Source organism: Phalacrocorax carbo, chromosome 2 (genome assembly GCF_963921805.1).
Source record: "Phalacrocorax carbo chromosome 2, bPhaCar2.1, whole genome shotgun sequence".
NCBI classification, from domain to species: domain Eukaryota; kingdom Metazoa; phylum Chordata; class Aves; order Suliformes; family Phalacrocoracidae; genus Phalacrocorax; species Phalacrocorax carbo.
In genome coordinates, this window is record NC_087514.1 from 12,937,774 (window position 1) to 12,960,362 (window position 22,589).

The 22,589-nt window shown below is 41.7% G+C and overlaps 2 protein-coding genes across 6 annotated transcripts; one reads left to right on the forward strand and one right to left on the reverse strand.

Moving 5' to 3' along the window:
• Positions 1-491: 491 nt before the first annotated feature.
• On the reverse strand, positions 492-5,656 carry NDUFB9 (NADH:ubiquinone oxidoreductase subunit B9). Of its 2 annotated transcripts, none has more exons than XM_064442123.1 (4): positions 5,635-5,656; positions 3,829-4,021; positions 1,746-1,859; positions 492-741 (listed from the first exon to the last, which is right to left on the reverse strand). In XM_064442123.1, the coding sequence occupies exons 2-4, from the start codon at positions 3,952-3,954 to the stop codon at positions 610-612; spliced, it is 372 nt and encodes a 123-aa protein (XP_064298193.1). In that variant the 5' UTR covers positions 3,955-4,021; positions 5,635-5,656; the 3' UTR covers positions 492-609. The 2 variants fall into 2 exon arrangements, with proteins under 2 accessions (XP_064298193.1, XP_009510552.2); XM_009512257.2 differs by lacking the exon at positions 5,635-5,656 and adding an exon at positions 4,993-5,151.
• Positions 5,123-22,383, forward strand: TATDN1 (TatD DNase domain containing 1). 4 transcript variants are annotated; one of them, XM_064442121.1, is made up of 12 exons: positions 5,123-5,196; positions 6,101-6,166; positions 6,771-6,820; positions 8,803-8,866; positions 10,348-10,491; positions 10,593-10,635; positions 15,327-15,412; positions 15,533-15,573; positions 16,846-16,922; positions 17,971-18,041; positions 18,983-19,109; positions 22,127-22,383. In XM_064442121.1, exons 1-12 carry the CDS (start codon positions 5,175-5,177, stop codon positions 22,227-22,229), a joined length of 894 nt encoding a protein of 297 aa, XP_064298191.1. In that variant the 5' UTR covers positions 5,123-5,174; the 3' UTR covers positions 22,230-22,383. The 4 variants fall into 4 exon arrangements, with proteins under 4 accessions (XP_064298191.1, XP_064298189.1, XP_064298190.1 ...); XM_064442119.1 differs by lacking the exon at positions 5,123-5,196 and adding an exon at positions 5,203-5,647; XM_064442120.1 differs by lacking the exon at positions 5,123-5,196 and adding an exon at positions 5,203-5,626.
• Positions 22,384-22,589: the final 206 nt, after the last annotated feature.

Below are 22,589 nucleotides of genomic sequence, written 5' to 3' on the forward strand. Positions count from 1 at the left end.
TGCCAGTATTCTGCAACTCCAGCTGTAGCACAAGCACATCCACCTTGCCTGTATTTAGTACCAGATTCCAGGGCTGATGATAAAAATTTTTCATTAGTTCCCATCCACTCCCTCCCCTTCCCCACCGCAGGAGGCAGGCTCCAGCCCTGCCGTATTACTCCCCTCGGTTTAGCTGCTTACCCTCCAACCCAGCCCCAGCAGATCTGCTTCTCCCACCCATGTGTAAGCTCATGTTCTTCCTCTGGGAGCATGAGTTTTATGCGGCCAATTTCTCCAGTCTCATCGTTGAGTCTTCTGACCCTTACTGTGAAAGCTGCAATATATGTCCACCTTTGTAAAACTCGCTCTGGAGTTAGCGCCCCGTTACGGCTTCTGCGTGGCTGGTCAGTGCTCCCTGGCATTTTGGGTATACAGCGCTGGTGTTAACACTCATCTACACTGTGCAAACTGGCAGTGTGGGCATGCTGTGGAAGCACAGTACATCAGAAAAATGCCTTCTATTTTACTTTATTTAGTTTTATTTTGTATCACTTAGAGTAGCATGTGGCCAGTGACATGTCTACTGCCTACAGAAGACAGACCGCTTCAATTCTCAGCGAAAAACTGCTTCTACATGGGAATCTCACGAGGTCTGGTTACGTACTGCCACCACAGCGGTGGCAGATGCCCTTCCTTACGAGCTGGGGGCAAAGCTTCAGTTTTTGGACCATCAGCTGGAGTTTCTTCTTCTAACTGCTTGATCTGGAAGACAAGACATAAAATTGCTTTAGTATTTGTAAGCACGTATCCGTAACGTGGTATGCAGCGCCCGGGCAGTGTGCGAAACCGGCCCCCTCCTGAAGGGAAGAACCAGCAGTAACCCCTTCAGCTGACAGACGGCTTCCATGTCTCTTAGAACTCACTTGAACTCAGTAATCATTGCAGGTTCCTATTACCTTATTAAGAAGGAATTTTTAGGAATAAGAAGCCATTTACATGAGAAACTTTACTTCAAAGGCCCTTATTTCCACATAATTCCTGTCTACCATTGGAACGTTACACAGACTGCATTCTCTTGCTGCTTTGAAAGCTGACAGATAATTACAGGTCCTAAACAGCTTCCGTTCCAGTCAGCAGGAGACCTCCAGTTCTGCCTGCCACCAACAGCCTTTTTAGTGTTTTCAATACGTGTTTCTTGAAGTCGCGTAAGTGCTGGCTGCCACTATGTTAATTCTGGTATTAGCCCCATGCTACATACAACTCAACTACTTTTCTACAGCTGAATTCAAGAACTATTCTAAGAACATCAACTTTTTCCAATGGAATCTCAGTTTAGGTTGGCCAGAAATTATTCTCAACTCCCAGGGGATGAGCACTGTGCTAAGTCACTCTCAGAGGTACCACGAGAAAGCATCAGTGCTTCACAGCAGCAGCAGCAGAATTCTCTGGTCATTCATCTCCTCTCAGCCCACTTTGGGATTTTCTTTAGCAAAGCTGCTGCAACAGCCCTGCACTACCTGAAACACGGTCGCAGGTTCAGCTTTAACTTCAAATTCCCCTCAAAGCCTTCAAGAAGCTGTAATTCCAAGATGTCTGTGTAGGCATTTTAAGTCAAGTCAGTGTTTCATGTTGACAGGAGTTCTAATAAAGCAGAGTCTAAATGAGACTACTGAAGGCATTCAGGTATTTCCCAACAACACATCTAAACCTCACGCAAAGCACTCACAGGCTGAAGAGGCTTTACTTTGCATTGAGCAAGCACTGACCTCTTTATCCCAGCTTTCCCGCTGCAGCTTCTTCCATTGCTCTCGTTTGGCAAAGTAATCAGGATACATCGCCTTCTCAGAAGGATGCCAGAAATCCAAGCACCATTCGGGAATCTGTTAAATGAATAAATAGATGTTTAATCTATATTATTTTCACATATTACATTGTATATAGTACACACACGCGCGAACTAAATGCAACCACTGAAGCCAGTATTAAAATGGATAAATAATCCAGGAAATAAAGTACTACATAAAAACAGCATTTAAGAGCTACCTGACCACTGTTAGTCTCAAGGTGCTACATGGCAGAGGTCAGCACTTTTAATCTTTGTTTCACACATTATCCTAAGTCACAGGAAGACATCCTCATGATTTCCTTCAATCATAGCATCCCAAAGCCAAGTCCAGGTCATCTCAGCTTACACCGGTTCTCCGAACAATTCCATCTGGGGGAAGAGAAGATCTCATTTCTTCTTTCCCTTCTCCCAAAGGCAGCAGGTTAGAGAGACCCTTTTCTCCAACTACTAATTCATTTTCTTTGCCAGAGACAGAACCTTACAGCTCTTTTCCACTTGTCTACAACTGATGAAAAGTTAATGGCCTTTAAGATCTTGATAATGGTATGACCTCTAAGATGTCCAGTCAAGAAAAAAAAGCAAAGTTTAAAATTCTGCAGCAGCTTATTATTAATATTAACATTTTAAAGACAGGAACATTGATTAAAAAACAAAACCCCACAAAAAAAATCCAATTCTTAAAAAAAAGAAAATTAAGAAGTTGCTCTAATACCATTGTTCTCCCAGTGACATTTACACTTCCAGTCTCCTGCTGTGATTCTTGTCACTGAGTAAACTTTTGACTGAAGAGAAATAGCAGGGCTGCTAATAATATTAAAAAAAAATCCACATAGCCCAAACGAGTACCACCATCGAACCAGCCAAGAACTAAAAATTATGTTTTGTAGCAGCATCCACAAGGGACAGTCACTGAAGTATCAACAAGCCAAATCCTTCTGACGGCCATTTTGTTAAAGGACAGTTTTAGCATATCAAACAGGGCAAAGAAAAGAAAACATAAACCAGTTTGTATTTCTATACAAAGACTAATCTTGACCATTTATTGCTCAACTGGCCTTTTTTGTCTGGATTCTCTCTCACTTTTACATCTATCACTGCTATGGTCAGCAACCTTGGCACAAGTTTAAGTCCTCTTCTCCCTCTTCCCTCATATGTCCTATTTTCTGCCTCTGATAAATCTACGTCAGATTCTTGCTTTCACATGGTTTCTTATGTGTAAAGATCTGATCAGATCTAGCCCTGTGTACACATTTCCTTCAAAGTCAGGAGAAGTATTAACTTATCATAATGCATTAGGAGCTGATGCCGAGAAAGCGAAAACCTTGTGTTTTTCTATGAAACCTGTTTCTTTACTCCTAAATAGAACAGTCTAAGAGGGGAAAGAGCCTCTAGAAGTGCCTTAGATTCTAAGAATACCACTTCCATTTTTAGGCATAGCACCTAGCACATAGGGACACACAAATACGTATCTGGCAATACAACATACAAAGGGAAATAATAGTTTGTACCATCACTCAAAATGCTGGAGGAACAACACGACTGAGAGAAGTCCCCCAACATCCAAGCCAACACCTGACCAGACAAGAGAGAAACCAAGGCTGTGGCCAGACGGCACCACAACAGGCCACATGGGCTCCTCCAGCTTGTTTTCTCTCACAGCTCAGCTATCTTTAACAGTGCCTGCATGACTCACTGCAGAGCAGCTTCCGTTTGGCAAAAGAACGGATCGTTATCCCAGCAAAAGAAGCTAGCTGTCTTCAGACAGATCAGCAAATTCCATTTTCAAGGTTCAGACAAGCAGGACAGCTTCTCCCATGCAAGCAGCAAGACATTAAGATGTTCACCAACAGTAAACTGTTAGAGAAATGCTACTGCTGAGTTAAGCTGCAGCCCTGTGAAAGTCCACTTCAAGCACTCACTTCGCATTCAGAATGCAAATTTACGCATGCATAAAAGAACAGTGAGGTAAGCATGGTAACAGATGATCCTTCAGACCACCTTACCTTGTAGCACTCGTATCTCTCATAAGAAGTGCCCCCAGGGGAGTCAGGAAAGACGTATGGCTGAGGATGCTGGTTGGCCCAGAACTCCTCCTCACCGGCCTTCAGCAGCTCTGTAGCTTTCACCATATCCTTCACATCCTTGTTCTTATCAAATCGTTCTCTCAGGAGGCAGGCAAAGTAGCGGTACTTGTCTCTACAAACAGAGGTTAAGCACAGTGATGTACATTGAAGGAACAAAACTAATCGCAAAGAGAAAGCAAGCTTGGCCACATCACCAGCTACTCCTGTGCAAAGGGGCTCTGAGGAGCTCCTCTCTCCACATCACCCTATTCTCTGGAAGGACAGACAAGTGACCCAGAGGCTTTTTCCGCAGCCTGTCAGCCAGGGCTAGGGGAAGGGAAGAAAGGAGGACAAAATGATATCCTGAAGAAAACATTATTTTCTTCTAAGTAATAACAATGAAGCATATGAGCCTGGCAAAACAGAATTTGGTGGCCAGAGGAGAGAGCTGAGAGGTAGGGAAGCATTTGTTTTTATGACTATATCCTTGAAGAGAGTGGAGAGAATGACGGAAGGGAACACCCCGCCTCAGAAAACGCTGAGAACTGCGTTATAAAGTGTATAATCAAAGAGAACAACTACTTGGCATGTTGATACGAATTAAAACTAAATGTCCTTTAGGTGAACTATCCTCGTTATAACACTAAAAATAACCCCCATAGGCCAGAAAACCCTCTACTCAAATAAGACCCTCACTCTCTGCAAATGTGTGGTCAATTTAAAGAGAGCTGTACCTTTAAGTTTAAATGAGAAAGAAATTAACCAATTATTCGCTGTGGGATGCGAATATTAGCTGTTTCTGACACATTTAGCTATATAAATGCCTTGTAGTGGCGCGGCGCGCTGGCTTTGTGTAGCTACCGCCTAGGGCCCATCTTTGTGCAAAAATGAACGCAATGCAATACAATACCTCTGCTCTGCGTAGCCTGGCGTTTTGCGCACCGGGGGAAAGAACCCGCTTTTCAGGATAACAGAAGCCGCAGTCAAGCCCGACGCCCCGTCTCGGCGGGGAAGGCCACCCGCCCCCACCGCGAAGTGCGAGGCTGAGAGGCCCCCGCTCCTAGGAAGAAGAGACCCCCCGGCCCGCCTCCCTTCACCTCTCACCGGTAGATGCACCAGGACTCCAGATGCCGCAGGGATTTCTTGTAGAGCCGCAGCACCTTTTGCTGGTGCGTCAGGTAGGCCGCCATCTCCGGCTGCCCTACCCCTCACCTTCACGCGGGGGCTGACGGGAGGGCGGAGGGCGCACGCGCGCCGCTCCCGAACCCGCCCGCCATCCCGCCGCCATGAGCCGCGCCAAGTTCATCGGTGAGGGGGGAGCGGGGGGTGGGGGGGGTCTCTGGCCCCGGCGGGGCCGGTAGCCTCGCTCAGGGTCCTCTGTGCCTTGCCCGGTGCCGGGCTGAGGCAACCGCCGCCCGCTCCCGCTGGGCGTGGGGAACCCAGCCGCCCCGCTCCAGTGACAGGGTCTGCGCCTGGCCCGGGGCTCGTCCGCCCCTCTCGTCCCTCTGGGTGTCCCCGGGGCCGAGCCGCGGGCTGCCTTTGAGCCTGCGGGAAGCGTCTGGGAGCGTTTCTGCTGTAGCGGGGGGCTGCTGGCCCTCCTCGGAGCTGCCCCCGCAGCCTGCCAGGCAGCGCTGCCGCCTCGCCCCCTCTGCGCCTCGGCGCCTTCGTGCGGGCTGCCCTGCTTCTGCGGAGTGGCCTTGGGTGAAACCGTTAATGTCCCGGGGGAATTCGGCAGGAAGTACGTACATCGCCTCAGAAGGTCGGTTCAGACCCAAGTTCTACGTGCGGCTGAGCAGCCTAATACGCCTTGGAAAGCCGCCCCGCTCGGGCGGCGGGCCCGGCGCTGCGGCTGGCCCGAGGCCGGGCTCCAGCCCCTGGGGGGCCGGCGGGGAGGGTCTGTCCTGTGGAGAGCGGAATTAGTCCAATGAATAGCATACGTGTGTTAGCTTGGGTGATTATGAGGGCGTGTGTTAAACGCAGGGTAAGTCTGGAGCTGCACCGAAGGACAGGACTTTATTTTTCTGTCACTTCTAGTAAGGAGTAAGCTCTCAAGTTATGCAAGCAAACTTGTGCTTAAGCTTTATACGTCCTGTCAGTGTGGTAGTTGGGGACTGCTGAAGTATGCTTTCCATCGTCTTCCCTAGTTGGCTAATCCTCAGAATAAAATGTAGAGTGACTATAGCGTCTAATTTCTGTATCTGTTTTCTCACAGATATTGGTATTAACCTGACAGATCCCATGTTCAGAGGAATCTATAGGGGAACACAAAAACATCAAGGTAAATGTTTCTTTGCTGAAAGATGGGATCCCTCTCATTAAAATAGAAATCTCTTATGTGTTGGAAGGTGAGGTTAGAGTTTCTTTTTTCTCCTCAAAAACTGGGTGCTTATTATTTACTAGGGCTTGAAGTAGAAAGCATGAAAAAATAATATAGATGTTCTAAGCAAAATAGATTCTTTTAATTGCTATTAAGCTGTCATAGAGTCTGCTTCTAGAGGAAATGGACAATTGCTGATCTGTTGTAGGATTGCAAGGAAAAATTGAGAATTATGAACAATAAATTATCAGAGTATCGCATTGCTGAATCATAGTTACGAATTATAACTGATGCTATTATTGCTCACACAGCCTTTAGATATAGATGTAAAAACAGGGAGTCTCCTAAATTATGTGGAAAAACTTCAGTTGACTTCTTGGATTTAAATTGGATCTTCAGTTATTGCATTTTGTTATTGTCTTCTAAAGATTAATCAAGCGTGGTTTAAAGGTTGCTTATAATAGGCATTTTTGACTGCATGGAAGTAATCTTTAGTTGAAAAGTAGATAAATTATGCTGTAAAACTTCTAAGTTCAATTTATTACATTTTTATGAACTTTCACAGATGACTTTTTGGATGTGATAGAGAGAGCAGTCAAAATTGGCATTAAAAAGGTAATTTCTTATAATAAAATTTCTTTAATATTTTAACTGCTTTCTAATACTATGGGGTTTTAGTGCTCCCCTATTAAAACAAATGCTTCTGGAACTTGCAATGGAAAATGCAGTAACTTTCTTTAATAGCGTAAAACAAAAGTGTTCTGTGCAGAGTGTTGTCTTTCGTTTGCATGGATTATTAGATGCTGATTCTTTAAGTTCAGTGGTATCCTGTGTGATGTGCATGTAGAGTTTCTTCTGTACAGTCTCAGCAGAAAGATGTTCTCCTCTGACCTACTGCAATCAACTAGTACATAATGTTCCATGTTAGTTGTATTACAGACAACTACTCCTTTCTTCTTGTATCCTATGACTGTCCTACTTAATAGTTACCGCTACAGATCAAAGCCCAAAAACTTCTGATTGGGATCCTTCAGATATTTCTATATGTAAAGGCAATTGTAACTGCAGAAAAGCTGGGAGTGCCCATAAATTTTTACAGCTGAGACATCTAAATGTCTGCTAGTAAATACTGGCTTATGTGTATTAAAACTGCACCATTATGAGCAGGTTTGTAACTCTTGGCTTGAAATTGGTGTCTAAACTGGATAAGTTGTCAAAATAAGAATTAAAATAGAATACTGTGCACATAGTCACAAACTGTTCTGCTGCAGTAATAAGGCTGCTGGATTACAAATAAAGAAATAAACCCTCCTCTAGAAGAGGAACAGGCATCTCAGAAGTTTGCCGAACAGCTCCTCATCTGAAAAGAGTGGGAAATAAACTGTGAGACAAAAAAGAAAACTCTGGTGACGGAGAGATTACCGTACTGCAGCACATACAGAATCATAGTCACTGTTACTGCGTTTGTGTGTCCTGTATAAATACTATTTAATCTCTGTACCAGCCTCTGAAAGTAAGTGGCAATTGTCCTATTTTATCATCACTTTTTCAAGATGCACAGTGTATTCAGAAATGGAATTCGTGAGTTTCGTGTCCTTAGCTACGTTTTCAGTCTTGCTACTGGCCTGTACAGTGTCCGAAGTCTGTTCCAACCCAGATTGTTTCTACTTCCCTAGAAGCTTAATCTGTTTATTTGAAAATCCTTCTGTTTTTCCATATAGCTGTTGATTTATGGCAATTTTTTGTGAACTTTTGCCCTGTGCTGTATGTACACTGAGCCGATTTCAGCTCATATAAGTTAATATAATAATATAAGTTAATATAATAATATAAGTTAATATAATAATATAAGTTAATATAATAATATAAGTTAATATTTCTGGTGATAGTGTTGGGATGTGTCCATCTGTAATGGAGCATACTGCAGAAATGTCTGACCTGGCACTGACTGAGTCTGGTGTATAGCGTGTGTAGGGATACGAGTTGTCCAAAAGCAGTATAGTCATGATTTATTAGGACCTAGGGTGCAAGATCCGGCAAGTGGTGGTTCAAAAAACACTGTAAGCAACAATTCTGGTGCGATAACTTTTGATCCTAAGGTAAAAACAAAAGAACAGAGCCAGAAATTCTTAAATTTGTAGTCGCGACTCTGATACAGACTCCTCTATTGGTTTATCTAGTTACTCACTCATGTCTTGTTTTGGGTGTTTGGGAGTTTTTAGTTTCTCCACCTCTTAAGATGGGGAGAATGTTTCTGAATATAATTTCTTGAATGCAAATAAAGTTTCTTGAGTCATTGTCTAATGAAGTTAATATTGCTGCAAATAGAAGTATTTTACTAATTTAATGGTTTTTACTAATTTAATGGTACTTAGCATAGAAGATACTTGGTAAAGGAAAAAAACTCAGGTTTTGATACCTAGTGTTTTACTAGCTCCTGAGGTTTGCTACTAATTTATGAAATTTTGTCATACATTAGTAATTGTATTCTGATGTTCTCTGTCTAGATTCTTATTTATATCCGAGTGTTTTCTTAAATATTCTGTTTGATGTTCAGAGAAGAACGTACTCACTGACAGTACTTTTCTCCTTCCAAGTTTTTGATTACAGGTGGGAGTCTACAAGATAGTAGAGATGCATTGCAGCTGGCACAGACAAATGGTATTTCTACTTTAAACTTACACTGTCAGTCAAAAATATAACCTTCTCCAATCTCAGAATTAAGAGTTTAAAAGGACCTGACCTGGAGGTGTTTACAGAATCTTAGATTAAAATGAGAAGTTACATTTCAGACTGGGATGAATGCATTGTGTTTGAGTTCCTGTATGTTGCTCCTTAGCAACATACAGAAGGGTTTTGGATAAATCCCTGGGGTGTGGGAGGAATCAGTCTTTCCTGTAATTTCTATTTCTAATAAAAATAGTAATCCCAGGAAATTTCTGGAATAAGTATTTTGTTACAAGGCTGTCTTCTAGAAATAGGCTGGAATGCTTACATGGTGTGGAATATATATTTTTGGTGGATTTTTGCTTTTCTATTATTCTATTAGCAACGGAACAAGAGGAAATGGCCTCAGGTTGGGTCAGGGGAGATTTAGATTGGATATTAGGAAAAATTTCTTCACCAAAAGAGTGTTCAGGCATTGGAACTGGCTGCCCAGAGAGGTGGTGGAGTCACCGTACCTGGAGGTGTTTAAAAAAAGGTGTAGATGTGGCACTTCAGGGCATCGTTTAGGAGGCCTGGGGGTGTTGGGTTGATGGTTGGACTTGATGATCTTATAGGTCTTTTCCAACCTTAATGATTCTGTGATTCTATCACGACCACTTGAACAAAAGTGGTCTCTTTATGTTTGTCCTAGCTTTCCCTTTCTTCCTGTGAAAAGGCAAATATCATTCTACTAATTACTTAAATATGTATTTGAACTAAAACAAATGTTAAAGTACTATTTACAGAACAGAAGCATAGAATAAATCGGGTTCGAATGAACCTGAGGAGGTAATCTGGTCCAACCCAATCCACCTCCCCGCTTCCATCAAAAGAGAACTAGCTTTAATATCAGATCAAGTTGCTCGGGGCCTTGGATACTTTTCCCTTCACTGCCATGCTTTTACATTTTCCGTAAAGACACTCAGCAGAAATACTAATTTTGGCACTAAGGTGATCTAAGTTAGATACTTGGGTAAATTGGGCTGGATGTTGCTTGCAAAATTCTGTAACAGCTAATGCAGAGGCACATAAGGGAAATAGCTTGCTGTCTGCAAATCTTACAGCTGAGGATAACCTGATGCATTTTAAATGAGATGTATTTCTATCTCAGGAGGTCTCTTCCAATCTCAACAATTGTATGATTTGTTGAGGGCCGCTCCACCAGAATAATTCAGCTTTGAGTTGCAGTTTTGGGAGTATATTAAATAATGTGTACTAAAAAGAAATGCATCCCCACTAGAGATACTGTCTTAAAATTTTTAAGGCAGAAAATAACATTGTAATAAAATTATCACCAAGATAAGGTTGTTCAAGGGGAGTTTTCTTTTAAAATTATGAGCAATAAACAGTTCACATACAGTTACTGTCTATTTTACATAAACTTTCTTCTATTTTTTCCTTTTTTCTTAAAACCTTCTAATATTATCTTGCTTTAGACATGTTTTACAGTACAGTTGGCTGTCATCCTACCCGCTGCGGAGAATTTGAGCAGAGTAGCCCTGAACAGTATTTATCTGAACTAAAAAATCTGATTGAAAAAAATAAGACAAAGGTAATAGCAGTTGGAGAATGTGGCTTAGGTAAGTGTTATCTTAGTATTTCATTGTTTTTTTTCTTCTAGACATGCATTTAAAAAAAATCCTAAAACACTAAGTGGGGTTTTTGTTTTTTCTATTTTTAGATTTTGACAGATTAGAATTTTGCCCGAAGGACATCCAACTCAAGTAAGAAACTTGATGACTATAAATGAACTTGCAGCAATTTATAGGAGTGTTTTCTGTCTTGTGTTCTACCACGTAGTTGGGAGGGTTGGATCTGGGTTTTTTTGGCAGAAATGGGACTTTAAAGAAAGACGCCTGCATTCAAGTAGTGCTATGCGCTAAATTCTGCTACTTGTTTACTTACTGTGTCTTTTTCTGTAAAATTGATCAGAATTTGTGGGTTTCAGGGTGTTACAAGTGTTCATTCTTGCTAATACTAAAGAACTCTTAGAGACTCATTGGGAGAATAACGTAACTGTAGTGCGTGAAAGAAGAATTAGGTTGAGTGAAAGGCATGGTGAAGGGAGCAGAACTGTCAAAAAGGATAAGTCAGCAGTGGCAAAAAATGGGCTTTTTAAGGGAGGTGTTAGCTTGGAGCAGATAATTGAGAGCTAATGAAAAAGGTGATCTTGGGAGCTTTCTGAGATCTGAGTTTTGAAGTAATGTATGCAGCATAGGTGCTGAACGGAAAGAAGCTAGCACAGCCTCTCAAATCAGTTTGCATTCTTGTAGTGAGAACTTCCATCTACAGACGGAACTGACTGACAGACATAAGTGATAAATTCAAATAAGATGAATGATTAATGAGCTGTGCCTGCATAGTACTGTTCTGAGTAAATTAGTCACTGGGGGGCAGTGGTTAGTTGTGTGTTTTTCCAATTGCCACGTGTTAGCAGTAGCTAGAGTTTTCTTCATAATGCTACAGTCATTAGTAAATTAGGCAGCAAAGTGGACAGAACTTTTTTTTTCCTGCTAGAATTCAGTGTACACAAAGTTCAGCAAAGCACACCCATTTCTTTTCTGTGGCAAACTAAAACACATTGTATTTTGAGGTCCTTACTGGCCTGATGTTATTGGGAGGAAAAAAATAATCTGATTTTCCTTATCTGATGGACAGCAGCTGAAGAACTGTAGTGAAACTTTATGTGCAGTGAAGTTGGGTTGTGAGGAAAGAGGTGACAGGGTGGAACAGAAATGACTTTTAAAGCGGTAGGTGAGTCCTTTCTAATTAAGGTTAATAATAACAGAAAGTCTTTATCTGAGCTATTTCAGTAAATCATATGAAATACATAAATCTAGTTTCTAAGACATATACTGAGAGCCCTTGCTGGAAATAGGAGTTGGAAGGATGTGACTGATGAAAAAAACAGAAAGCAAGAAATATGGGGGAGTGAAGAATCATAGAATGGTTTGGGCTGGAAGGGATCTTTAGAGGTCATCTAGTCCAACCCCCCTGCAGTGAGCAGGGACATCTTCAACGAGATCAGGTTGCTCAGAGCCCCGTCCAACATGGCCTTGAATGTTTCCAGGGATGGGGCATCTACCACCTCTCTGGGCAACCTGTAGCAGTGTTCTACCACCCTCATTGTAAAAAATTTTGTCCTTATATCTAGTCTGAGTCTATGCTCCTTTAGTTTAAAACCATTACCCCTTGTCCTGTTGCAACAGGCACTGCTAAAAAGTTTTTCCCCACCTTTCTTATAGGCCCCCTTTAAGTACTGAAAGGCCACAATAAGGTCTCCCCACAGCCTTCTCTTCTCCAGGCTAAAAAATTCCCAACACTCTCAGCCTTTCCTTATAGGAGAGGTGTTCCATCCCTCTCATTTTTGTGGCCCTCCTCTGGACCTGCACCAACAGGTCCATGTCCTTTCCTGTAGAAATATTGAAAGCCTCAAGGACAGATACATGCAAACACCACGTTTGTAAATTCTGTACTTTCTAAATGGACAGCTTTCCTTCCTCTTCATCCTCCATGTGTTTGTGAAACATGGTCAGGGTTTGGGGTTGTTTTCGCTTCTGCTAATTGAATGCTATGGGGTTGGATACAGTCTGTCTTTTGTGACCTTTAGCAGACTGGATGGTGAGTTCTTTGAATTAATATTCAATGTATGGTTGATAAATGAACTGAAAAATAAGGAAGGCAAAGTGTGAAATGCATAGAGGCAGGTCACCGGTTTTCAGCTGATCTGTAGTTCAGGTGTCGTAGAGGCCTCTGGAATAGCTAGCAAGCAGCTGTAGGAGAGAGTACAGTAGTTCCCAGTGGGTAGTACTTGAGAATGACCTCTGTTTTGTTCAATCACAATTTTCTAGTTAGTTACACTCTGTTTTCTTTTTGGATAATTTTCACCTGTAAAAAATGAACATTTTTTAATCCATTTTCCTTGGATTGAAAAGCTAATAAAGATGAGAAGCTAATAAAGATGAAATTCCTGTGTTTAAACAGCCCCAAGATCTTTTTCTGTCAGAATTTTTCTCCATTCTTATAACTTTTCCAACAGAAAATGGTGATTTGAATGGTCGTGAGATGGAGGTACTGCTGTCATATTATAGTGAAGGTCACATAAATGGACTGATAAGTGTACAGAAGTTTCACTTCTGCTGTGCTGCTGGAAGGTGTTTGTGGGGCTTAGTGACACGGAAGCCGGAGTTTTCTTAACCAAATTGGAGGGGATGAACAAAATCACATGCACTGTTATTCGTACATGAATCCAGAATTGTTTGGGCACACTCTACCTCAGCAAGCCCAGTTTGCTTCAGCTCCTTCAGAGTCTTGATCCCAAACCTGAAAATACCACAGCATGTGAACTTAATGGGCAAAACTAAACCTGCAAACAACCATGCAGAAAGATTTTCAAACTTACTTATTGAGAAGCGACGTTAGAACCAGCATATATTGAATGACAGCCTACTCACCCAAAGAAAAATGTTCCTTCAGCATGGGAACTAGTAAGGTTTAGTTTCCTACTGACTTATTTTGTTACCATTCTGGTCACATATCTGGTTTCTTCATGCTTTCTCTTTCCTTTTTTTTCCCTCCTCTTTCTTTCTGCTTTTTTTACTTCTTTTTTCTCTCCAAGAACTTCCCCATTCACCTGCCCTTTCCTTTTGAAAGGGCAAGTAGCATCAGGTGTTGGCCTTAATTTTTTCTTGGATTGGAAGAAGCTTGACTTGCCTTTGCATTTGTAGGGGCACTAAAGTTTGTACTTTAAAGATGACTGCCGTTCTCAAAAATAGATTGAAACTGGCAGTGGGTTACTTAGGGGGCTTATTTGCAGCTCAGTCTCTCAAACCTCATTTCCTTAAGAAAGAAGTCTTGTATTAAAAAGAAAAAAAAAAAACACGAACAACCCACTAATCAAGCAATTGTAGCTATTTAACCACAAGAGCAATCATGAGTTGAAATTAAATTTATATTTAGTCAAACAAGCTAAAGTAAGCACAGTATCTAGACTACAAAGAACATTCAAAGTAGGTGTTTTTAATGTTACTGCTGATTTTCTGTTCCACGTGTTTTATCTCAAAAGATCTGCACTGATAAACAGGGAAGGTAACTTTTATCAGAGAAATATCAACTCGTAATACAGAGAAAATAGTGAAAATTGCACAAAATAAAATGACCAGTTGTGTTGTCCTTTTTTTTTTTAAGGAAAATGTAAATCAAACTAATGGTTTGCTGCTGCTTTCTCCTGATTGGTGTGTGAATCATACACAGCAGTATGTGGACACTTTGAATTTGCCTTTGAAGTGTTTCTGATATCTGATGATGGGAATGCCCCAGTGCCCTGGGCTGCTTTTAACAGCACCACCTATAGAAATCCAGTATGTGCATACAGTCCCAGCCTGTTGAGACAGGCGACATTGTCCTTGCCTTGTCCAAATGTCATCTTACAAATTCTGGCTAGATACTGAGTCACCTATGCGCTGTTGGCCCTCTGCCATGCATAAGTTCCTCTACCCTGCTTCCTGAGCATTGGTAATTTGAATGCCTGGGTGTAGTGTGGTGAGCAGAAATGGTAAATGATAATGCTCTGGGATCAGAACTAGCTGCAAATGACAAGTGATGGGTTAGTTCAGTGCTAGTTAGTTTCCTTTGGAAACTGCACTGGGGAAACTGGCTACCTAGTTACCTTCCCTCTGCCCACATTTTGATGTCCCTTCCTAGGATGGCTGCCTTGCTGTTACCGCTCCTTCAAAGGAAATACTAGGAGTAGGAGAGGGATAAAAAGGAGTGAAAGGAAAGGATGCAGGCACGCAAAGGAGAGGAGGGAAAACAGTGGAAGACTTTGAAAGAGTGAAGACAATCAGCAGAATGGGGCAGAAGTAAGATGCCTAATATTGCTACTTGTTCCACCCCAAGAGAGGAAAGAGTAAACAAAAAGTCTGAATTGTTACTTTACAGGCCAGCTGGCTTGGATGCAGTTTTGGCCTTCTGAATGCGCAGTGCTTCCTCACCGCATTTACAGGTGCTTCTCAAAATTGTGGTCTCTGTGTGATCCACACTCTCCCTTCCTGACATTTCAGAACTTTGTGGAGAGAACAGTCAGTTCCTCTTTCGTTGAAAATAAATAAAACCAAGGTCCAACACCCACTGGCGTACATGCTTAGCATGTATATGTGTGCCACCTTCAGTACCCACGCTCTTCTTTTGGCCACTTCCTTTCTGTCTTCCAGCATAGATCGCTGCTATACGAATATACCATGGGGAAGAGTCCCTTTTAAATCCTTACACAAATAAGAGCTTTTGAATGGCAAATCCACTCATTCTGTCTTTAGTTCTGGAGGACCAAAATGTACAAGCACTGGAAAAAACTATTCTACTGTCTTTATTTGCTCTTGCACTGAGTTTCTGTTTAAAAGGGATTTTTGTTTTACAGGTATTTTGAAAAACAGTTTGACCTGTCGGAACAGACTCAACTGCCCATGTTCCTCCACTGTAGAAACTCACATGCTGAATTTTTAGGTGGGTTTTGTTTGAGAATTTCATAGTCGGAGCAAATTCTGAATAAGAAAAATCTGGAAACCTGAATCTTTGACCTTTGTTAGAAAGGTGTCTTACATTTTTATTTGTTTAATTTCACAGACATAATGAGAAGGAACCGAGATAGATTTGTAGGAGGGGTGGTAAGTATGGACTTCAGTGTAGCATTCATTTTTACATGCATGTGTGTGAATATTGTTGCTTAATATGCAACTTGTTGCTTGTCAGGGAATCTGGGTAGGCTTCCTGTTACATGATTTAAGTTATTGTTAATTAATAAGTGTTTTCCAGTCCCTTCTAGTATTTTTCTTTTCATTGCTTATTCAACAGTTTTTCTGCAAGGTAAGAAGATAGGCTGAGAAAAAGCTCTGCAGCTGACATGAGCAGTTTTTCTTGGCCTGTCAAAAGGACAGTTTAAGCACCTTATAATTGACATTGGCTTTATCCCAATTCTTCAGTGCGTATAACTGCAGTGTATTCCGACCACAGATAATTTAGATGTGTGTTCCCAGTGCAAGCCGTAACCTCAGGCATTTGCTTCTGACGTTAGGCATCGTTTTCAAATTAGATCCAGATATAACTTTTGATTGCTTTACGTCTTTAGATATTCCGATCATGTATTTTAATTCAAAAGCATAACAGGAAAAACTTCGGATGAAATGGTTAGAAAATCCAGCAACACTCTTTCAAGTTCCCATTATGGCAGGGTTTTCCAAAAGCAATAAATGCTTGGATTATTCTGTCCTACTAACATCAGACCACACGGCCTACAATATCTCAGCCCCCAGGTTTCCCCTTCGTTAGTGCACAGACCTTCCCCTAGCTCGGTGCTTGGCATGTTGTGCTCTTACATAATACTCTACCGACTCTCCTTCCTTCCTTTCTCTTTTCTGCAAAACTGGTGACTGGTAGAGAAACGACGAGCAGGCACCCCCTGCAGCTGACTGTCCCCCTGGCAGCTTGGGGAAGCAGTGTCTTTGCTCCACTCAGGCTGAGAAGCTACGGTTCCCAGATGCATTACGCTCTTTGCGCCTTGGGTCCCACCACTTGACCCTTCAAGTCCTTGGGGTGGGATGGCCAAGTAGACTGTCTCTCTAGTTCCCGTGGACTAAAATCCGTGGAGAACATAATGCTGCTCTTACTATGTTCCTGACAGTGCCCTGTAGGGAATACTGAGGAAAGCATGTAAAAATTCAGCGTGCACGATTACCTCCTGTGTATGGTCTCCCATCTACCAGCTGCAGGAAGTTCCTGAGCCATGTCCCATCTCTATGTTTGCATTGATGTGTAAAGCATAGTATCAAAGGTATTTACGATGCAAATAAAAACTAACACCTACTTTTAAATGATTGGAGTTTTAAATGAAGTACATATATTAGTATATTTGTGTACATCTGTATTTATGTATGCTCTAGGTACATTCTTTTGATGGCACAAAGGAAGAAGCAGCAGCTATATTAGATCTGGATCTTTATATTGGAATAAATGGCTGGTAAGTTCTGTATGAAAAATAAAACTTCTAAAATAACAGCTGCAGTGAACTCATTGCTTTCTTTTAAACAATGAGGTCAAGTTTTCAAAGCTCACTAGACTCTTAATCATCTGACAGATTTAGAATTGCACTCATTAGTCTGTTAGCCATAAAAAGTTCTTAACTCATAGCTCAGCGAGTTAATCTAGTCTTAGGTCCATTCTGCTACTCTCAGGTCAATCCTTGTTTGTAAATAAATAAGGTTGGTGAACGTGGAAGCAGTCCTTCTGAGAAGTGTTTAAAAAATAGCGTAATTTTAAGCTGTCATGTCCCAATCCAGGATGGAAATGTAACCTGAGCAGCCTTATCTCCTGGTTACGCAGCCTGAGTTCTCAGCACTCACCTGGCCAAAAGCCAGCCGGCGCCACGCTCTAAGTTCCATGGGTTGCAGGGGCCAGGCAAGTATGGGCAGCGCTGGCAGGGGATCTGCACGCTTATGGGAGTGAGACGCTTCACTGAGTAACTCTCCAAATTTGCCGTTTTCTGCAAAGTTTGAATTTACAGGCAGCATTTTTAAAAATGAAGTAGAGTTTATTCACTAGACTTGGGTTTGTTCAGCCTGGAGAAGACTGAGGGAGGATTTCATCAATACCTATAAATATCTAAAGGATGGGTGTCAGGATGATGGGACTAGGCTCTTCTAATTAGTGCCCAGTGACAGGCCAAGGGGCAATGGGCACAAGTTGGAACACAGGAAGTTCCACCTCAATATGAGGGAAAACTCCTTCCCTGTGCGGGTGCCAGAGCAGTGGCACAGGCTGCCCAGGGAGGTTGTGGCATCTTCCCTGGAGACATTCAAACCTGCCTGGATGCGTTCCTGTGCCCCTGCTCTGGGTGTGCCTGCTCCAGCAGGGGGTTGGACAAGGTGATCTCCAGAGGTCCCTTCCAACCCCTGCCATTCTGTGATTCTGTGAAAATTATTTAGGAAGCTGCCTTTGCTGGTAAACGTACCAACAGGCAAAGTAATTACTTTTATACGCTTATTTTTAACCAAACTCTGATTTTCTAGTTCACTGAAAACAGAAGCCAACTTGGAAACACTGAAATCAATTCCTAGTGAACGATTAATGATAGAGACTGGTAAGATTTTTATCTTGGTCAGTTTGTGACTCCAACACTGTGAGGCGACAAGATACGCTTGTATAGCAGCGATATGACAGAATCAAGACCTAAGGAGTTTGGAGTAGAAGAAGGACTGGCTGTTTCTCCACTTCAGAAAGCAGTTTGCAGGCTCCAAAATTATTCTTTTTCAGCCTTGTGCTGGAAGGAATAAGCTGCCGTGGCCGTTCCAGACACTGCAGGGGAAGATGAAAAGGTCAAACCTTGCCAAGCCCGGATTTTTAAATGTACCCAGGTACCTGAACCCTGCTTGAGTGTTTTTTAGAATCCAGCTTGCTGGAGGTGTGCCAAGCGCAGGGCAGCAGTGGTGATCCTGCCAGTGGAGGCACTAACGGCATTTGGAAACAACAGCTCTTTAAGTGGAACGAGGTGGAAGAACGCTTGAATTCCCCTCTCAGCCTCATGAGCAGTCATTTTAATTGACTGACTAGGGATCGTTTTGGGGGGATTTTTTGCATGTTCATTTCAATTATCAACAGCTGGCAGTTACAAATACAGTATTTAATTTCTGATTCTGAGAAGGGAAAACCACAAACTGCCTAAATCCTTAAATTTATTTGCACGTGAAATAAGTACCTGTTAAAGTACACAGGAAGTGACTGTGGAATACATGCAGCGTATCTAGCTATCCTTACTGTGTTGGAGGAAATAAGTGTTGTGTACTATTATTGCTGATTTTTTTAAATGTAAAATCTTGAAGTTAACAGGATAAAAATCCAAAGATGACGAAGCTGTTCAATTGCCCAAATCTCTTAAATTCCATTTTGAATTACAAGTCACTTCTAGGAAGAGATTGAAAGAACTGTTGTCGGTGGAAGTCGTTGGTTAAACTGTCTCGTGCTATTCTCAAATGATTGCATACTCTTAATTCTTTTTTTTTTTTTTCCCCCAAATGAAACTAGATGCACCTTGGTGTGGGGTGAAAAATACCCATGCTGGATCAAAATACATTAAAACTACCTTTCCTACAAAAAAGAAATGGGAAGTAGGGCACTGCTTGAAGGACAGAAATGAACCCTGCCATATAATGTAAGTGTACTGCTGTAGTATTATTTTAAACCTTTCAAATCTCACAGGAGAAAAAAAAGAAAAAACCAGTTCACTGGAATAGTGGTGTATAGATATTAATTCTAAATTTACTGAAACTTGTGCAAGGTATTGTTTTATAGGCTGTGGAAAAATTTAAAAAGGCGTGATTTTTCCATTTCAGCAACTCTGCATGTAAAAAGCTCCCTGAAAGTGAAACACGTACTGTTTTTATCTTTTCACTTAATACATTGGAGAAGGGGTTAAAGCCTGTAAAGTAACCTGACTTGAATAAATTTCACGGGGTGGTTGTTAAAACTGGTAGAGCACTGGAGCTGTGCAGTGCCCCGCAGAGGGGGCCGTACGGAGGCCCTGAGCAGGGCCCGTGCCTGTGGTCCTGTCACAGCGCCCATGATGTGAACGGATGTAACGTGACTTTAGTTGGGGTCGTTTCTTCATTCTGCTGCTGTGCAGAGAAAAAAAATACATTTCACAGAACTCTCTAATCCTATGAAGTTTAGCTAGGAAGAACAGCAGTCAGCATAGAGGACAGCAAAGGAAAATTCCAGGGGCTTATGGACAGAGTTAGAAAGTACAGCAACTGTTTTCTGCCACCTTTTCACCTGCTTCCTCGCAGAGGTGTGAAAAGCAGGGAGATACTTCATGGCTTTAGTGAAAATGTTAAATTTCCATTAATAGCACTGATAGATGAAATGCCTTAATTTTCACAACTGGTACTGAAGTCTGGTTGGTGAGTTACACCAATCTTCCGAGTCATCTTCTCATTGCCAACTCCCTGAAAAGCAAAAGGAATTCAGGAAGGTTTCTACTTGCACTGTAGTGCATGAATGAATTTTCAGCAAATAAAGCTCACAGCTGGACCACTGGTCCAGTTGCGAAGCCCACATACTCGATCAGAAGTGCCATTTTTTTTGCTGCGAAGTCTGTGTATTTCTATGCAAAGCTGTGTAAATGACCTGTTTGGAACTAGCTTTTGAAATACTGCTCAGGATGGTACTAAAGAACGTAGATATCCAGCGAGGCTTCTAAACAGGAGTTTGAGAACTGAAGGGAATTTCGCTTTTTTTGGAAACTTGAAGAAACCCTTAGAGAGAGACCACTGATCGTGCTAAAAGTACAGTTCAAGCTAACATGGTGACATGTCCTAGTGCTCAGATATATCTTAAGCAGTTATGTCAATTTGTAATACTCTTTGAAATTTATTTCATTTGTCTTTAAAAGACAAAGTTCACACATCAGCACGGAAGGGCTTTTTCAGTGTTTTAAGACTTTCTAGGGTCAGTCCATGATTTTGGAGTAGGGGAAGAGATCAAGTGAAAACAGTTCTCTGGTGACAAGTGGAGGACCTCCACTGCTGCTGAATAAGGCTCTTTCAGGAAGCCTGGATGTGTTAACAACACCCCCGTGTCTTTGTGTGCCGCCTTAGCTGTAGCTTACGGAAAAAGTGTTTCAAAAACCCCAGAATTGGAAATGCAGGCAGCCTGTCCTAGAGCGGTACATAAATGCTATACTTCGGCTTTTGTTTTCTTTTGTAGAACAAAATCTTGTTTAGTTCAACCGTATTTCAAAATTACTGTCCCTTTAATTATACCCTGTACTGGTTGTAGATTAAGTACCCTGAGACCATCTTAACCTTACAAAAAATGAAGCACGGTAACCAAGAATTGGTATTTTGTGACTTCTCAAGTTGCAATATCTGGTGCGAGGGGACAGTTAGCCTCAGGCCACGAAGTATGTTTAATGGTCAGGGTATATAAACAGTTTAATATAGCTCAGTTGGCAGGAGGAATTTTCCACTTGTCTTTTTTTGGTGGTGCTGGACACCTTTCAATTTTGATGTGATATTTCCACTTTATATATATTTTTAGAACTGCACTACTCCCCTTGGAAGCTATTTCTCAAAAATGTTAGCCACGAGGCTTTACTTCTCCTTCAGCAATATCATAGTGTTACAGTAACGTGTGCCATCCTACTGCATCCAAGTGGGGATAGATATGTGAGCCCTAACAAGACTCTTCAAGGGTGAAATTCTTGGGTATTTGTTACTTATTTCTCTGTAGGCCTGATCTCACCCCATCTCATCTTGAATATCCCCTTAAATCAAGAAGCTGTTTGGCTGCAAAGCGCAGGAGTGGTCGTGGAATGGGCTAATTCTGCACCTAGGAAAATACCTGCATTCTAGTGACTGTCAAGAGCAACTTTTTCTACTCTGTCTTCCTCAAAAAGTTTAGCTATTGTGCAAGTTGCGAGGCAAGATCCAAACCCCACCACCAAGCTTGAGGTTCACACTCTTTACCATGAAGTTGTTTTTTTTCCTACTACTAGAAAAAATGAAAGTATGAAGCATCTTAGGAACTATATAGAGCATTAGGGTTTTTTCAGAACGATCGATACAAAATCAGGAAAGTACAGACAAAAGATCATGGCCTGGTTTTCTGGTACTTAGTGTTAATAGTATTCATCCCATTACTTTTGCCACCTTTTCCTGGCTGTATCAAGGCTATGGGCCTTTTAAAATTGCTCACTTAACATTTACTGAAAATACTTGAATGTGTTAATCACCATTAATCCAGGGAACGGGGCAGTAGGAATAAGATGCTTTGGCAGCCGTACTTGTGGGTAAGGCTGGATCTGGACTCTAAGCTTTGCTATAGACCAGTTTATTGCTAGTGCAGCTTTAGCCTTGAAGGACTAATGAATTTCAGTCTGAAAAATTAAGACCATTGATAAAAACACCCCAAAAATTACACTTTCTTTGGAACAGAAAGCTGTTTAATTACCTCCAAACAAGAGTCAAAAGACCAAAGATGAATCTGTACCAGTGAGCAACCAGTATTCAGTGGGAAAGGAATGGCAGTCAGTGACTTAAAAGTGAAGCTGCTGCTGCTCTCAGCGTAGGTTTTTATTCCAGGTTGTGACTTGTACATACACGTACAGCAGTCTGAAGTATATCCAATACTGAGTTTCAGAGTTTTCTAATACCAATCTTTCTTTTTTAGTCAAGTACTGGAAATCATGGCAGCAGTAAGAGAAGATGACCCACTTGAGTTGGCCAATACTCTATATAACAACACTATTAAAGTCTTCTTTCCAAATATATAAGATGTTTTTCTTATGTTTAGTCAGCATAACATTACTAAACATACTGCAAAAAACTTTAAAATTATCATATCTGCAAGTTCTTATGAATAGAAGCCACTATGTAGTGCTTTTTTTTTTTTTCATGGTACAAGATTAAAGCTGCTTTTGAAAAGGTGGTCTGCATTTGTGCAGTTTCTCAGCCCTGTTGATCCTGAATCTTGGTGCAAGGGCAGTTTCAAGGATAGCCCATGCTAGCAACTCCTGTTAATACCTGTATGCCTTAGAAGATGAGTACCAGGCTGCCACGTTCACATGGAGAGCGCTCCAAGCTACTACTGGCAGTTCAGAAGGGTTTAACACAGCAGTGGCATGCTTTAGTGC

Coding starts and splice junctions, on each gene's coding strand:
- NDUFB9 (XM_009512257.2), bottom strand. CDS start 5,078: ATGGCGGCCTACCTGACGCACCAGCAAAAGGTGCTGCGGCTCTACAAG. Junction 4,022..4,992: donor GAGTCCTGGTGCATCTACCG/GTGAGAGGTGAA, acceptor CTCTGTTTGTAG/AGACAAGTACCGCTACTTTG. Junction 1,860..3,828: donor AGAGATACGAGTGCTACAAG/GTAAGGTGGTCT, acceptor TTCATTTAACAG/ATTCCCGAATGGTGCTTGGA.
- TATDN1 (XM_064442119.1), top strand. CDS start 5,602: ATGTCCCGGGGGAATTCGGCAGGAAGTACGTACATCGCCTCAGAAG. Junction 5,648..6,100: donor TACGTACATCGCCTCAGAAG/GTCGGTTCAGAC, acceptor GTTTTCTCACAG/ATATTGGTATTAACCTGACA. Junction 6,821..8,802: donor TCAAAATTGGCATTAAAAAG/GTAATTTCTTAT, acceptor TCTCCTTCCAAG/TTTTTGATTACAGGTGGGAG.